This window comes from Bombina bombina, chromosome 11 (assembly GCF_027579735.1).
Source record: "Bombina bombina isolate aBomBom1 chromosome 11, aBomBom1.pri, whole genome shotgun sequence".
Classification (NCBI taxonomy): domain Eukaryota; kingdom Metazoa; phylum Chordata; class Amphibia; order Anura; family Bombinatoridae; genus Bombina; species Bombina bombina.
In genome coordinates, this window is record NC_069509.1 from 82504914 (window position 1) to 82522005 (window position 17092).

The following is a 17092-nucleotide window of genomic DNA, read 5'->3' on the forward strand; positions in this document are numbered from 1 at the left end:
AGCACTGAGATAAGGGGCAGTCTGCAGTTGCTTAGATAGAGGTTATCATACAGTTAAAAGTATATTTATATAACAATGTTGTTTACGCAATACTGGGGAATGGGTAATAAAGGGATTATCTACCTTTTTAAACAAAAACTATTTTTAAGTAGACTGAAACTTTAAAGGGGACATTTTAATTGAGTAAATTACATAGTACATACTGTAGCGAAGCTCTATTTTTTCACTACTCGCTATTGAGCACTGTCCCCGACAGTTTTGCAGCTCCCAAGTTGAACACAGCAGGTGATTGGTGGAGTCATGTGACTGCCCCTGCCAATTGGCTTACTGGCTGTTTCCTGCTCCGGACCAGCAGTTTTCTGCAGATTCTAAATGGAACTTTACCTACGTTTGTAACCACATAACCGCTTCATAGCAAGTAGTGCAAAAATTACAAGCTCTTAAATTAGAACATAATAATCTTTTTCAATATAATGTCCCTTTAACATTCAAAAAACAGACTGCATTAAAAATAAACTCATCCTGGTCATCTAATAAATGACCACCAGACCCATATTAATATTTCATATGTAATTAATTACTAGAAGAAGCTTTTTACCTCCAGCTCATAGGCGTCCTTCCCAAGGGTGAGCGGCGATACATCTCCACTACCATCTCCTGTTAGCAGTATCCGTAACCGTGTAATTTCTGTTGCTAGGCGGTTATTTAGCTCCTGCAACCATAAACAATTACAGTCATTTGTTTCACACCAATTAGTTTTCTCTAGAGAAACAGAGCAGATTTAACAAGCAAAACATTTACAACCCATTCATTTGTAAAAGCCGAGGCGTAACAGCGCTGAAAACGTGATCAGTGAAATAAAACAGCACATAGAACTCACAAAGTAACACCTACTTGATCTATTAACTAAATTGTATTTCATGTGATGTTCAATACAAAAAATAAATACAAATTTGTGAGAAAATTGGAGTGAAGACCATTGCCAAGTCGACGTAAATTTGACTTATAAATACCTGGTTGTGTGCATTGAGCTCCTGGTTCTCGCGCTGACACTGTCGCAATGCCTGGCGTTCTGCCTCGAGCGCCTGTACAAGGTGGGCATTCTCCAGGCACTTCTGAGAGTACTGCTCTGAAAGGACTTCCAACTCCCTCTGGATAGACTGCAACTCCTCCCTATAATACACATTAGATGACATTAGAACTTTATTTCTATTACCAAATTTACTTTGCCCTCTTGGTATGCTTTATTGAAAAGCAGGTAAGTAGGCTCAGGAGCATGCACTCTGGAGCACTACCTATTTTTAACAATGTTATACATTTGCCAGAGCCCTAGATGGCAGCCTGCTACCATGTTGTGCCCTAGAGACGTCAGTCTACCTACCTAGATATCCTCTTCAACAAACAATACCATGAGAACAAAGCAAATGTGATAAAAATGTATTTGGACACCTTTTTTAATGGCATGTTCTGTCTAAATCACAAAAGAAAAGCTCTGGGTTTCATGTCCCTTTAAAGGAGCAGTCAAGTCAAAATTAAACTGTCATGATTCAGATAGAGCAGGCAATTTTAAACAACTATTCAATTTACTTCTGTTAACAAATTTGCTTTTTTTCTTGGTATCTTTTATTGAAGAGTAATACTAGTTAGGCTCCTAAGAGCTCAGGAGTGTGCACATGTCTTTAGTATTCTATGGCAGTAGTGTTTTGCAACATTGTATAACAAAGCTACAAATAATCGTGATTGGTCCCTTGCGATTGGCTAACTAGATATGCTCAGATAGCCGCCAGTAGTACAATGCTGTTCCTTTAGCGAACAAGAGAATGAAGCAAATTTGATAATAGACGTAAATTAAAAAGTTGTGTAAAATTGTTTGTTCTATTCAAATCATGAAAAAAAATTGGGGGTTTCCTGTCCCTTTAAAGCCAATTACTTTGTACAGGTTACTATGGATGTTTCATGTGACTCACTAGACCTCATGCAAAATGAATCAACAAGGAGGTGTATCCATCACTACACAGCCAACAATCCCTATATTTGTGTACAACAAAACTGTAACTAAATATATACATCATCTAAACCAGTGTCTCTCTCAACTCCAGTCCTCAGGACCATTAACAAGCCAGATATTCATTATATCTGAACCAGAGCACAGGTGAAATAATCAGCTGATCAGTAACCATGGTTACTAACCTGCTCTCACCCATCAGCTGATTATTTCACCTGTGCTCTAGTAAAAATATAATGAAACTCTGGCCTGATCCTGAGGACTGGAGTTAAGAAACACTGATGTAAAAAGGTATACAGTGAGATATAATGTTACAACACTCATTTGTTTAACTATGAAAATACACCAATCCTTTTAGAAGTGAATACTAAAGGGGGCATCTGGACTATGAGGTTAAGCAGGACTCACAAGTACTGTCTCCGCAGAGACTCCACGTCTGCATTGATACTACTGATCTGCGAGCGGGTAGTCTTCTCCAGCTCTCTCTCCAGCTCTTCTCTGTGAGCATTCTTCATTGCTTCTATGGCTGTAGAACAAGATGGTAGAAAGAAACTGAAAAAGCAGATCCATATCAACCCGTGGCTCCCCTCAGAATCAACTAATGTTAAAAGATGTTTAAGGATAAAGAATGAGCAGAAAACCAGTTTTTCTTGTGGCCAGTGTAGAATAAAATACTCAAATTAGATAGTTGAGTCTCTACTACCTATGAAACAGTAAGTGTATGAATCTCATAAGTTGTAACTGTCTAAAATTACAGACAGCTCTTGGTAAGCTTTCTCCATCACCCCATCCTTTCCTCTATCCTGTATCCTACATCCCAGCACCTGAGATGGTCGCCGCAGTCTCCTCGGCCAACAAGCGATCCTTCTCTTCTCGTAACTTTTCTAGCTCTCGATGGTGCTGCCTCAGTAAATCGTCAATTTTTTTATGATGAGTCTCCTCCATGGCTGCAAAACCTCGTTCACATGTTGCCTGGAAAGAGAAAAGGTTACCTTTAATATATAAACTAGAAGAAGCACTTGCCTATCAGAATACATCATAAGTGAGCCTTAGCTGCTACTACTATTCACATAATATGTCAGGTGTGTATATTTAATTCAAGAGAATTATACTTTACGTACAGTGCCAATTACTCAACTAAATATAGAAATTGAGCCATTTATCGAAATGACAATATCTTATCTAAGTTTCCTGAGTCACACTCACAAAGAAAGTCTTTGCCTTTTAACTGAGTCAGGACAAAAACTCAAAGCCTGGAACCTCATGTTGCAGGTGGATATAGGACTCTACACCCTACTAACACATACCACCATCTTGCTACAAAAAACGTATAGAAACGTATGGAAAAGGTAAAAACGGATATTAAATACAAAAAAACAAACAAAAACAAACAAAAACACTAATAACGCAAATCATACTGAAAAAGGAATAGTTATTTAGAAGCTAACAACGAAAGGACATTTCAGCCAATCTTTTGGCCTAAGGGAAAGTATGCCCATCCAATTCATATTGTTTTAAAGATGTGTAAGGAGAACTACACACTGTTGGCTTACAGGCCTCAGAAGAGATACTGCTTCAACCAACTAAGTACTGTTTGATACCTATGCAGAATTAGCCTGAATTCACTGTGAAATCTGCGTCATTACTTCCTTGGCAAAGAATCCACCTTTAAATCGTTCCTGCTGCAAAGTCCTTGCATTATAACAAAGACATCAGTTTGCCTCTGTTCATTAGTGCTGCCAAATATATTTTTAAACACAGTGAACTACATCCTGTGTGTAAAGCGGTTTTCCATTCACCATCTTTTTATCAGGAGAAAATGAGAAGTCTTGACGGATATCAAAATCGGAAACTACTTTTGGTTAGAATTCAGGAACTTAGGAGAAAACCATCTTATCTCAAAAGGCAAAAAGGGAACAGCAAAATAGCAACTGCAGTTCAGCCACTCATCTGTCTGAGGTACTAGTCAAAAGAACAACCTGCCACCTGAGATTCCAGAGGAATATTTCCCATAAATTATCAAAAGGAAAAGCCATCATGGCTTTCAAGACAAAAGGTAAATCCAATGGAAGCATGAAAGACCTAAGCCATATATGTTCTAATGCTTAAACAAATTGATGTTCCAAGACTTTTTAATTCGGTTAACTCCTTTGAAGACTGACAAGGACTTTTCAGTGCAGTTGAGATCATTAATCTGTTATGTAACAACTTGAGGATATGACATACAATAGAATACAAGGAAATCTAATGTGACTGCATCCATGTAGAGAACGCATACCTCTAACGTGATAACATGCTGAAGATTTAGATACTTTCCCTTGATGCCAAGATCTATTTCTTCAACAAAACAATGTACAGAAATCATTCCACTGGAGTGAACTAATAGTAAATCAGAATGTTGGAATGAGAATTGTGGATATCAATCAGTTCTTAACCTATGCATAGGTTTGAATAAAGGAAAAACTCTCTTCTAACAGATTATATAAGAAGCCATTTATGTTGTCAGATGAAACACATATGTAATGCTAAAACAAACGGGGGCCTACTGTAGATATCAATCCCTAGTGCTCTGAAATGAACACACTGCATCACAACCAAGCTGTCATAACACACCAACAAGATAGCCAAAAAGGAGAATCTGCCTTTGAATGACTAATAGAGCGACAAGCTTTAATGGAATTTGGAACATAACACTTGTGAAATAGACAAGTGGGGTTGCAGGTTCTCCTGAGCTAGAAAGCTCTATTGTAGGAGTTGTATATGAAATCAAGCAAAATGGAACTTCAGCACAAATGCCAGTGCTCATGGATGCTGAAGTCTGAAGACTTCAGAGAAATTCTTACCTACTCCAAGTAACAAGTCTATATGTCTAACAGTGAAGATCATATGATAATCACAAAAATGCGCCATCACTTAAAAGGAAATCCTTTTTCTAATGCATGCAAAAATTAAATATATCTGTATAAACTTCCTAAAGACGTCTACAGTTTCTTCTATGGAAATAAATCCATACAATTAAAATCTGACATACAATATACTGAGCACAAGTCTGAAAAAATGTCCAGACCCAGAAACCAGCCATATTTCCAAACCTTGGCATATTAAAATCGACATATGATATATTGGGTATTTTTTTACCATAAAATCAAACAACATCAAATGCAAAATATTTTTAAAAAAATGCATGAACTGCTCTTTGCAAAACTTAAAAAAAAAAGTAAGTAAAAAAACCCAACTTCAACATAACTACGTAAAGACACGTCAAAATCACACAGAATACCAGACCTAAGCAAATAGATACCGACTCACAGATTTGTGCCTAATAAAGATCTCATAATGGGATATTTAAACAATCCTCACCTCAAAATGAATTAACTGATTAAATCTAAATGTACACTGCATAAAAAGGGAAAACTGAACAAGGGTATAATAATGTACAAGGATATAATCCTTAAAACAACATATTCTAAGGTTTGATATGTCTCACTAAAAAAAATATTAACTCTCTATAATTACCTTTTTAATACACAGGACACTTAAAGGGATAGGAAAATCAAAATTAAACTTGCATGATTCAAATAGAGCAGGTAATTTTAAACACTTTTAAATTCACTTCTATTTTCAAATGTGCTTTGTTCTCTTGGTATCCCTTGTTAAAAAATGAATATGCACATATCATACACTAGTGGGAGCTAGCTGGTGATTGGTGCCTGCACACATTTGTCTCTTGTGATTGGCTAACTAGATGTGTTCAGCTTCCTGTCAGTAGTGCAGTGCTGTCCCTTCAGCAATGGATAACAAGAGAACGAAGCAAATTTGATAATAGAAGTAAATTTGAAAGTTGGTTAAAATTGTATGTTCTACCTAAATCCTGAAAGAAAAATTTGGGGTTTACTATCCCTTTAATATGAACAACACATACACACAGAAACAAAAAGTGTAACATTTGTATTTTTGTGGAAAGTACCAATAATACAACATATGTTATATGAAAACCATATGCTATTGAAAAAAATGCTAGAATATTTAAAATTAGCTGTCAGGTCTCATTTCATAGAAATGACTACTTGCTAATAAAATCTCAAATGAGACACTACTGGATATTTGTGCTGTTTTCTGTTCTTGTATAGTCTGAAAACTTTATAAAATTATTTCAATAAAAAATAAAAAACTAACGAACATTTAGAATATAAAACATGATAGCTATATATAGAGAACAAAAGTATACAAAAAAATCTGTATATATTCTAAGAACTCTTTCTTATTACATAGAAAAGAATGGAAACTATTTTTTATCATGGTCACAAAAATGTAGGCCTTAAAAAGAAGGTAAACTTTGTTGAATGAAAGCCCATTTTTTTAAAAATACAATTAAAAACAGGGGCACTTTCATTCATCAAAGTTTACAAATCAGCCGTTTTGTTTAAAAATTTACCTTCCCGACCTGGAGATCCTCTCTTCACAGCTTCCTCCAATCACGACATGGCCTCAGGCAATAACTACCCTGGGGGGAAAGCCGTGATTGGAGGAAGCCGGATTAGTCATTGACGTGTGAAGAGAGGATCTCCGGGTGAGGGAAGCTGCTCTGGCTGTGCAAAGAAGAGAGGTAAGCTTTTAATCAAAACGGCTGCTTTGTAAACTTTGATGAATGAAAGTGCCCCTGTTTTTAATAGTATTTGTAAAAAACGGGATTTCATTCATCAAAGTTTACCTTCACTTTAAAATTACCCAGTGTTAACTACAACATTTATTTGTATAGTAAAAAAACAATATACATTATGTTCAAGCTTTCACACCCTAGCGTTTAAAAAAAAAATAAAAAAAAAATAAGACTGTTGCGATAAAGTGCTACAGGCTCGTGCACACTCCTGAGCTTATATCCCTGCTTTTCAACAAAGGATTACAAGAAAATGAAGAAAATTAGATAATAGAAGTAAATTGGAAAGTAGTTTAAAATTGTATGTTCTATATGAATCATGAAATAATTTTAGCCACATCCCATTGAAAAAGGACTTTAAGCAGCCAATCAGGATGCTAGTCCTAGGACTTGCAAGGGAGCGTGCATCTTACAAGTGCAGGCACAGCCATGTTAAGTCCCTCAGTTTAAGGAAGTGTACTATGAAACCACTGATGAAGCTAATTGGCATCTGCTGTTTTTTCCCCAACATGCTACGTATAGTAGCTAAAGTATAACTGTTCACAGAGCACTTACTATTGTGAGCTAAAGAACTTTTGAGGTAAAATATCTTCCTTTTTTACACAGAAATGTTGTTCAGGTGATATTTTGTTGTCAGCTTTTTACAGTTATGCAGCATCACAATGCAGCCACCAATCAAGCAAGCGCTACTCAGGGTGCTAAACCAAAAATGGTCCAGATCCTAAGGTTAGATTCCTGCTTTTTCGAATAAAGATACCAAGAGAACAAAGAAAAATAGGAGCTTAAAATTGCATGCTCTATCTGAATCATCCAAAATGAAAAACCAGCGAGTCATGCAAAGCACTAGAGTAAAATATAAAAAAAAATCCTTTATTGATAATAGCAATTTAGTAAAAAAGTAAAATACAGCAGTGAGCAAGCTGTTGTATGCGTTTCGGCCGTCAGGCCTTATTCATAGACATGAATCATCATCTGAATCATGCAAGAAAAAAAATTGGGTTTCATATGCCTTTAAACGTGTACCTTTTTCTTAAGGGGGCAGTAAAGTCAAAATTAAACTTACATGATTCAAAAGAGCATACCGTTTTAAACAACTTTCCAATTAACTTCTATTATCTAATTGGCATTGATCTCTTGGTATCTTGATAAAATAAAACATATCAACCTACTAGTATGGCTGCTGACCTTACTTAGCCTGCCTACCTGCATGCAACCAATGCTTATGCACAATTGTGCAATAAGTGGGAAGGAAGTTACGAAAGAGATGCACTTGTCATTACCTTAACGGCTGTGTCTGACAGCCTTTATCAAGAGCATAAAAGTAAAGAATTTCTTGAGCAAGTTGTACTTTTATGCTCTTGATAAAGACTTTTTAGCCGAAACGCGTTGAGTTGTATTTTAAATAAACCTGAAGCTGCATCTGAAGACACCATTGTGAAGTTTTTAATAAAAGGCCGATTTTAACTGAAATATTGTGAGTATAACCTGTTTGTGCGCCTACCACACTGTTTGAAACTTGCTACACTATTTTGAGCCTTTTATCTTGGAGGTGAAAGAAGTCAGGTTAACTCAGAGGACGTGAGCTGCATGGATCTCCTGGGGGTGACACAGCGCCGCCAAATTCGATGAGAAGCAATAGTCTAATGTTCCACCAAGAAATCATAATAGTTGGAGGTATATATATCATCAACTCATTAGTCTGGTTTACCTTTTGTTCTAATAAGATGGATATGAAAATTACAAGTTACTTCTCATTCAACAGCTTCTATGGAGGATACAATGAGGGTATACAGAGGTCTTGAGTGGAAATAAAGTCAGATGCCACCTCAGTAAAAACATTTGCACTGATTGGAGAACCAACTAAGAAGAATGAGAAGACAACATCTGCTCAGCTACTCTGAGCAAGGTAATGGCAAAATGTGCTATTCCAAAAGGATGCTTCGAATAAATGTTCAAAATAATTCCTAAGGTGTTCAATGGCTGTAAGTAATTTCAGATGAGACAAGAAGCACTTATACAAAGCTTGAATAGGCTCTTGATAGAATTGATAGACAAGAGACTTCTGGGCTCATCTGTAAATACATAATATAAATACCTAAGGCAGGGCTTGACAAACCCAGGAAGCCAGGAAGCCACTGGCTTATAGAATTTTATCCCTGGCTCCTTACTTTTTTGGGTTAGTCTCAAAAAGTAGATACTTTGTCAGACAGCACCTCTGTATTCAATTAATGATCACAAACTCCATCATTCTCCAAACAATGCTGATAAATTTTCAAGTCAACAGATGTAATCTGGATTAAAAAGGGACATTGTATCAGTATGTCCAGACAGAGGAAGAGTACAAGGAAAGTCAAAATGTATTCTCATAAGTAATGGAAACCAAGGATTCCATGACAAGTATGGCAGAATGGCCACTATTTCTGCTCTGGATACAAAGGATGGAGAGAAAAAAAAAAAAAAAAAAAAAAAAAAAAAGAGGAAAACCCAGAGCAGTAGAAAATCTCCCCATATAGTGAATGGGTCTGCTGCAAACCCTTTAGAGAATGTAAACTACCTCACAAACCTCTTGACTTGATCTCTGAAGCCATCAGCTGTTGACGGTCGTCAATAAAATTGTTTAAAAAAAAAAAAATTGGTCCCTGATAAAATATGCTTGATAATTACTTAATCCCAGGAAATTAAATTCTGTGATATCTAGAAGATAAATTTCTGCACACTTCAAAAAATGTTTGGATTTATACCCTATTGACATTTGTAAAAGTCAAAAGAAAATTTACCATATTGTCCAAACAATTTTGAAAATGACAATTGTCCTGACTGCCAACTGGGACCATAAACTGATTCTACAGCATTGCTACTAATCCTGGGGTGTTGAAATGTGATTACGGATATGGAATTATGTGCCCCGTTCCAGTCTGAAATTTCAAACAAAAGAACAATCTTTGTTTTGTCCTCTTTGAATGAAAATACAAGTTGAAAACTTTATTTTGGCATGTCATGCTTCATAAAGTTAATTTGCACGTCTACAACCTGATCCATGGCACCATCAAACAAAAGAACATTTTCCCATTAGCTTCCACCAGACACAAACTTAAAAAAAAAAAAACTTTCATGTGGTGTTGTGCTCATTGATTGGGAACAGGATGACTCTTTTCCAACATCGGTGTCTTTACCATGAAGGACACAGTCTCTGTGCTCGCATGTAAGACACAAATTGGAAATGGTTGTCTGTCATGGAAATTCTGAGAAAATAGCATCAGGTGTGGTCCTACTTGACAATCCTTGACAGGCTAAATGACATGCTGAGTGAAGGGTGTAGCTTTGCCTCTATCTTAGCCTCAAATTATTGAGATTCACAGTTTAAGAGACAACTTTATAATTTGATACAAACATCTGGATAAGTGAAACTGCATAAGTTGCCAAAGTCAGTGAGAAATTGACCTTGGAGTATTTGTTTCTTTAATTCTGGGAACAAATATACTTTTTCCTCAGAGCATGACAATCATAGCATCAAAGTGCTGTTCATGTTAGACTTAAATGATAAGCTACTAATATTAGCTTTGAAGCCAGCATCTACAATATCCAGTAATGTGTGAAGTGTTCTCCTGGTGATATAAGATGCTACTATGACTTTAGCATTAAGCATAATCAGGACCATAGTAGCTTTAGCTAGAACAGAAAATACAAGACTTGTATTTGTTACTGTGTCCATTACTACTGCATGTATTCCAGGCTGAGAAAAGAATATTCTGTGTGTTCTTTAGAAGTTTTGGAAACTGTGTGTAGAGTAGCAACCTTTTATAAAGCATTAATTTTTCAGGAGATGCTATATAATCCTCTGTTGGCCAACCTTGAGAAAAAATGAAGTCAAATATATATGTTCCAACAGAGCATACGAAAGATCTATCTATATATTATCTTATTATAGTATTATCTATATGTATCATTATTGCGGTTCTAGATTGTATAGTTTCAAACCAACAAGAATAATACATACCCATCTGGCATTTCAATTAAAAAAATGTTTTCAAACTAAATGCAGAGATGGAAATAACACTGAAAAAAGGAAAGTTTTAAGCATTAAAGTTATTTTAACTCTACCTGACAATATATGAGCTCTGATTATTTTAGACACAAATTACGAGCACTACGTAAAATGTCACATTTTCACTTTTCACATACAGGTAGCCCCCCTTTTTTTATGTGCATGCCCTGATATATATAGTTCGCTTTCAACAGGTGCCACCCTGCAACAATTCTACTTGTAGATGCAAAAATGTTATAAATATCTTTTGGAAATTAAAGGGACACTGAACCCAAAATTTTTGTTTTGTAATTGAGAAAGAGCATGCAATTTTAATCAACTTTCTAATTTACTCCTATTATCAATTTTTCTTTGTTCTCTTGCTATCTTTATTTGAAAAAGAAGGCATCTATGCTTTTTTGGGTTCAGTACTCTGGACAGCAATTTTTTATTGGTGGATGAATTTATCCACCAATCAGCAAGGACAACCCAGGTTGTTCACCAAAAATGGGCCGGCATCTAAACTTACATTCTTGTATTTTAAATAAAGATACCAAGAGAATGAAGAAAATTTGACAATAGGAGTAAATTAGAAAGTTGCTTAAAATTTCATGCTCAATCTGAATCATGAAAGAAAAATTTTGGGTACAGTGTCCCTTTAAGGTTTACTAGATATGACTAACACAATATGTATAACTACAGTGTATGTCTATAGTATAACCAAAATAAATATAACAGAAGCTACAGAACGATTTAAAAAATAAAATATGCTTCCAACAAAAAGGTCTACCGAGTTGGTTTTACATAGATGTTTGTGTACAGGATACTTCGGCACATATAATAATAGCTTATAACTGCATGAAACATACAACAGATAGAACTATAAGAATATGAATAAAAAACAAAGTATTCTGACCGGACCTTTAAATTGTCCAAGTCGGCTTGGTATTTTTCTTTTAGAGTTGAGATGCTTCTTTCCATGTGTTGAGAGTCAAGTTCCTCCCTCATTATGTCAACCTCTGTCTCCAGTTCAAGGATTCTCTCTCTCAAAGCCTTTATGGAGTCTGTCTTGCTAGAATCTTGATGCTCTCTTCCTACACAACTTTTACGGACTTCTCCTTTTGGAGATGGCATATCACTCTGGTAGGCATCGAGCGTATCTTGTAGTTGGCGGATGCTGCAGGTGTATCGATCTTCTTGAGAAATAAATTCGGCTCTGTGCAAGGACTTAAGTTCTTGGATCTTGTTATGGAATGTTGACTGTAACTCTTCTATTTGCTCCTTATGTTTTTTCTCTGCATCTTGTCTCACCTGCTCTAAAGAGTCTAGTTTACTTATGGCTTCTGCATTTTCACCCTTTAATATGTTCTCCATTTCAGTCCATTTTTCCATAAGGTTTTTGATCTCCTCTTCATGGTAACATTTTAGCTGTGACATACTCTCATTGAACTTCAGTTCTGCTTCTTTGAAGCATCTCTTAGCACTTTCAGACTGACTACTCATAGCTTGAGATATTTCATGTTCTCTCTGATTTAGAGCTATTAAATCCGAAAGTTCTTTCTGCTTCTGGAGTAGCATCTCCTCGTATTCCTGGCGTACTCTGGTCAGAGTATTGGAGTAATTGTGCCACAGATCATCTCTCTTACTTTCTGCCTCTCTCTCACATTCTAACCTGGCTTTACATGCAACATAGTACATCTGAGCCTGCGCTACAGCATCCCATACATGCAAAGTTGAAGAGTTACAACAACAAAGTGCTTGGCTACAACTGGATAGCTGCTTGGAGATGTCTAGGAGTTTCTGGACATCCGTTTGACATTCATGAGAAGGCATAGACAGTATAGTGGCAGAAATTTTCTTTAAAAGGTCTGCTTTTTCCTTTAAACAGTTTGAAAGTTCATCCTGAAATGAAAATGCATCATTTAGAGAGGACTCCTTTAATCTCACTGTCTGATTCAATGACCAGTAATGAGAAGAACAAGGCTGGTCAGCTTGCGTTTCCAGGCATCCGTATGATCCAGTGGCACTATCAATTACACCCCCTTCCCGTAGTGCAGCTTTAGTATTTTGAAGTTCAGTCTCAAGTTTATTTATATATTGACAATAAGACTCCATCTTCTGGGTTACAAAACTAAGCTCAGTCTTGATTAAAGTACTATCAGCTAGAGTCTGGAGACATTCACAAGAACACGAATGTATTTCACTCACACAAGCTGAGCCTTGTGAATGTTTTACTATTGTTGTACCAAGACTTTCAGCTCTACTCCAAAATTCTCTTTCCAAGCTCAGTTTATTTACCAATATATCAGCAGGAGATCTACTGTCACATAATCCACTAGGCTCTGAAGTATGGTCTATTTTCTGCATAATCTGTATAGTCTCTGGATTTGTGCTTTTTAAAGCATCTGCTATTTTGTTAATCAAGCTAAACACAAAGCTTATTTTATCAGTAAATATCCGGAGAGGGTCTCCAGAGGATTGTACACCAGTATCTTCTGAAGTATTCCAATCAGCGCCCTGCACGATTGTTGAATAGCCTTCATCAAATATTTCACTTTGAGTTTGGTGGGAGCTACCAAATGTGTTCAATAGAGCAGATTTTGTGTCGGACAAAGTGGAATCATTTTCATCTATTTTGAATTCAGGATTAAGGAGACTTATATTACTACTTTCATCTGAAAAGCAAACTGACTCTTTCTGAATCCCTACAGAGCAGCACCTTGTTAATTCTAAGTTTTCTTTCTTTTCATCTTTCAGTTGCTTAGCTAATGTACTGATCTGGTTTATGCTACTCTGAAGCTGCTCTCTAAGACTGGATTCTGTTATTGCCCATTGGCTGTGAAGATTCAGCAGTGTCTCTTGATGACACATTTTCTCATTCTCCAGCTTCAAAGTTACGTCCTTTAATTTCTCTTCGGTTACATAGAGCTTGGTCTCTAGAGAGTGGACTGTTGAAAGATAGCTCTCAGTATCACTAGCTACAGAAGACAGGCATAGAGGTATTGCTTCAGAAGCCGCACTTTCTTCTGATAGAGACCGATCTTGGCTTGTATCAGATGAAGTGCTACTTGTCCATGTCTTTTCTGAGCAATCCCCATGCACATACTTCTGGCACTGGATGCTGGAAAAACGTATCCTTTGCCTTTTGGCTCCAATGTCTTGCCCTCCTTCTGCTGTAGAAAAATATTTGCTTAGTACTGCAGGATTTAAAGAGAAATCGACCTGACTTGGACTAACCTCCATGATATCACTTCCTGTTGCTTCATTACCTGCATCTCCTTTTTTTAAATTCTGTTCCAATTCTACAATCCGATTTTTTGCAGCCTCCAACTGCACACACAGTTTCTCAATTTCTTTAGCTTGAGGTTCTGAACTAAAACTGTAAAACCTATTTAAGGCTTCTTCCTTGGCTTTCAATTTAATTTCAGTCTCCTCCAAACTACATCCTAAAGCGGCCATCTTTACAAGTGCTTCGTTAATATCCTGGTCCTTTTTTTCCACAACTTTGCTGTGCGTTTCCGAGATACTCCGAAATTCCTCTTCTTTTTCTCTTAGTGACTTTTGGATGCTTAGTAGTTCCTCAGACACTTTAGTCAGGGAGTTTTCTAGTTCATAATATTCCACCTCTCGCATCTTTAGCTTGACTTGTAGTTCCGCATTTTCAGTGTCTGAAACTGTAATTTGATTAGTCATTTCTTGGCATGTTGACTTTAATCTACTCATTTCTTCTTCAAGCTCTTTGGCATATTCCTCCAGCTTTTGAATTCTGGATTCCTTTTTCACCAGCTGCTCCTCAAGGTGATGGACTATTATACTGTTTTCAGCATTTGCATGCAGTTTTTTTTTCTGCAGAACTTCCATCAGCTGTTCATTCTCTTGGAGCCTATCTTCATACTCCACAAGCCTCTCCTCTGTTTCTTTAAGATTATTAAGCAAAAGCTGCTTCTCCTTCTCACAACTCACAAGTAATTCCTCATAGTTCTTCTGCAGTCTCTCTTCTGTCAGAACCTGTGCTTGTTCACTGGCTGCCAGCTGAAAGCTCAGCTCTGCAAGCTTGTCTTGTAGTCTCTGCATTTCCTTCTGGTAGTCCTTCTGCAAAGCTTGTTCAGTTTCAAGTTCCCTTAATTCTTGAGTCTTGACTAAAAGCAGAGACTCTGCTTCTTTCAGCTTTTGCTGGCTGGCCCTCACTTGTGCAGTCAGTGAAGCTTCTGTATTTTGCCCTTCCTCCATTATCTCCCTCACTTTTTCCTTTTCTATCTCCAAATCTCCTTTCAGTTTTATCAGGGCTTGCTCCTTTATGGAGAGCTCAGTAACCGTGCTGCTGAGACGTGCCTGCAGGCTACGAATTTCGGCCTCATGCTGTCTGATAGACTCTTTGGCTTCTCCATAGCTATGTTTTATAGTCTGCATTTGATGACTGAGCAGCTCCTGACGTTTGCTTTGAGCCTCCAGTTCATTTTGAAGGTCTTCATTGACTTTATGGAGTCTTTCCCAAGCATCAGGTGAAGGATCTGCCAATTCAGTCTTAAAAAAATTGATTAAACACTCAAATTAGTAACACTCTCTGTCCCCAAATCTGAGTGTCACACCTCTGGTCATTCTGGACCACAAAAAGGCCTCTTGCCTCTTTTGATTACTACCTAAACTCTTAACAATCAATTTGCCCAAACTATACAATTTTAAAGAAATTTTCTGATTGGCTGTGATATTGGTGCAAACAAAAAAAAATAAAACACATACAAAAGTCTACTGGGGAACAGAATAAAATAAATTTAGAGGGGATTCAAAGAACTAACAGAGAGATAAGAAAGGTTGGAAACAAGCGCAAACAAAATCTTTTCATTGTTTAATATTGTTTTATGGAAAAAACAATACAATGCTTTTTTTTTCCAGTCTAGATTCAGGGTGATGAGACTGAAATTATATGGTTTCCTAAAACATGCAGGGTAAAAATAATAGATTTTAATCCTAATAGTGTATTCATGCCTATATGAGTTTTTTGTTTTTTTCACATCAGTTTACTAATAAAATATTACTTAAACAAAATGAAAGCACAGGGGGGAAAAAGAAAGTAGGAAGAAAAAAAAAATAGTTTAGATTTCAAAGCAACAAACATGCAAAGAAAAACACAGCTCACAGTAGGTCGTGCAAAGGAAACGCAGATGTATTGCAGAATACGGCAGATCACTGTCAGAAGCTGGAGAATTTAGACTGACTTCTTCAATTTTACAGCACTGGTAAAAAAAGCCCATAGATGTGACACTCAGTGATGTATTAGACGTATACCATGCTTAAAATGAAACCATGCAATAAAGGCCATGTTAGTGAGAACACCCAGAAACATATCACTGGAATAAAGTTAAGGATACTCATGGGCTGAGAAGCATCTCTCGGCAAGAAAATGAAAGAGAAAGAAGTCAACTCTTCAGTGGAAGGTCCATGTAAAGTCTTCTACAGAGAATACCTACGAAGCATGCATAGATACAAGTGCTATCTGAGTGGACCATACACTGAAGATGGATGAAGAAGTGGCACTTAGCTTGTCACTGAAAGATGATATAGAAAACATATACCCAAGGAATTTCAGGATTCACCAGAAACACAACTTAATGTGTCACATTATCTCAGGCATTGGCCTACAAGTATTGGACATTCACAAATCATGTTACATTTTTTTTTTAATCATACCAACAATACTCCGTATGGTGAAGAGCAGGCTGAGTGCCACTGTAATTAGCATTATAGGCTTGTTTTTATGGATGGATCTGCGAGAGGAGCATGCATATGAAGATGGCGCAGATCTCTCTAAAACTACAGCCGTTAAAAAGACTGACAGCCAGAGAAATGGCTGATCAGACAGGAAGGAAATGGCGCCCCTACCTGCAAAACATATCCATCCCTTGCGCTCTGCTGCTGCTCCAATGCTTCTTTAAGTCGCTGCTGCAAGACGAGGTTTTGCTCAAGGAGGTCAGACACCTCCTTTTGACTTTGCTCTAGCTGCAGAAGCGAGGGGGGAAAAAAAAGTCAATAATAAAGTCTTAATATGTTGCCCTACATGTATAGAAATGTAGCAGTTCTTTAAAGGAACATAAAACCCAGAATTTTTCTTTTATAATTCAGATAGAACATACAATTTAAAACAACTTTCTTATTATCCTTTGTTGAAAAGCAGAAAGGTAAATTCAGGAGTGTGCACGTGCCTGCAGCACTATAAGGCAGTTTTGCAACAATGTTGTACATTTGCAAGAGCACTGGATGGCAGCACTATTTCCCGTCATGTAGAGATGCAGAAATGTGCACGCTACCTATACAGATATCTCTCCAACAAAGAATAACAAGAGAACAAAGCAAATTTGCTCATAGAAGTACATTGGACATTTTTATAAAATTGTATTCTCTATCTGAA

General features: G+C 36.8%; 1 protein-coding gene across 8 annotated transcripts in view; it reads right to left on the reverse strand.

Annotated features, from left to right (window-relative positions):
* MPRIP (myosin phosphatase Rho interacting protein) overlaps positions 1 to 17092 on the reverse strand; it is a 384980-nt gene that overhangs the window by 23280 nt on the left and 344608 nt on the right. For 6 of the 8 annotated variants that reach the window (XM_053694605.1, XM_053694610.1, XM_053694609.1 and 3 more), the window contains 6 exons: positions 16567 to 16683; positions 11608 to 15210; positions 2830 to 2977; positions 2414 to 2531; positions 1014 to 1173; positions 599 to 712 (listed from right to left, as the gene is read on the reverse strand). In XM_053694605.1, coding sequence (XP_053550580.1) covers positions 599 to 712; positions 1014 to 1173; positions 2414 to 2531; positions 2830 to 2977; positions 11608 to 15210; positions 16567 to 16683 — 4260 coding nt within the window. The remainder of the gene's footprint in view (positions 1 to 598; positions 713 to 1013; positions 1174 to 2413; positions 2532 to 2829; positions 2978 to 11607; positions 15211 to 16566; positions 16684 to 17092) is intronic. The other 2 variants (XM_053694612.1, XM_053694613.1) reach the window with 1 other exon arrangement.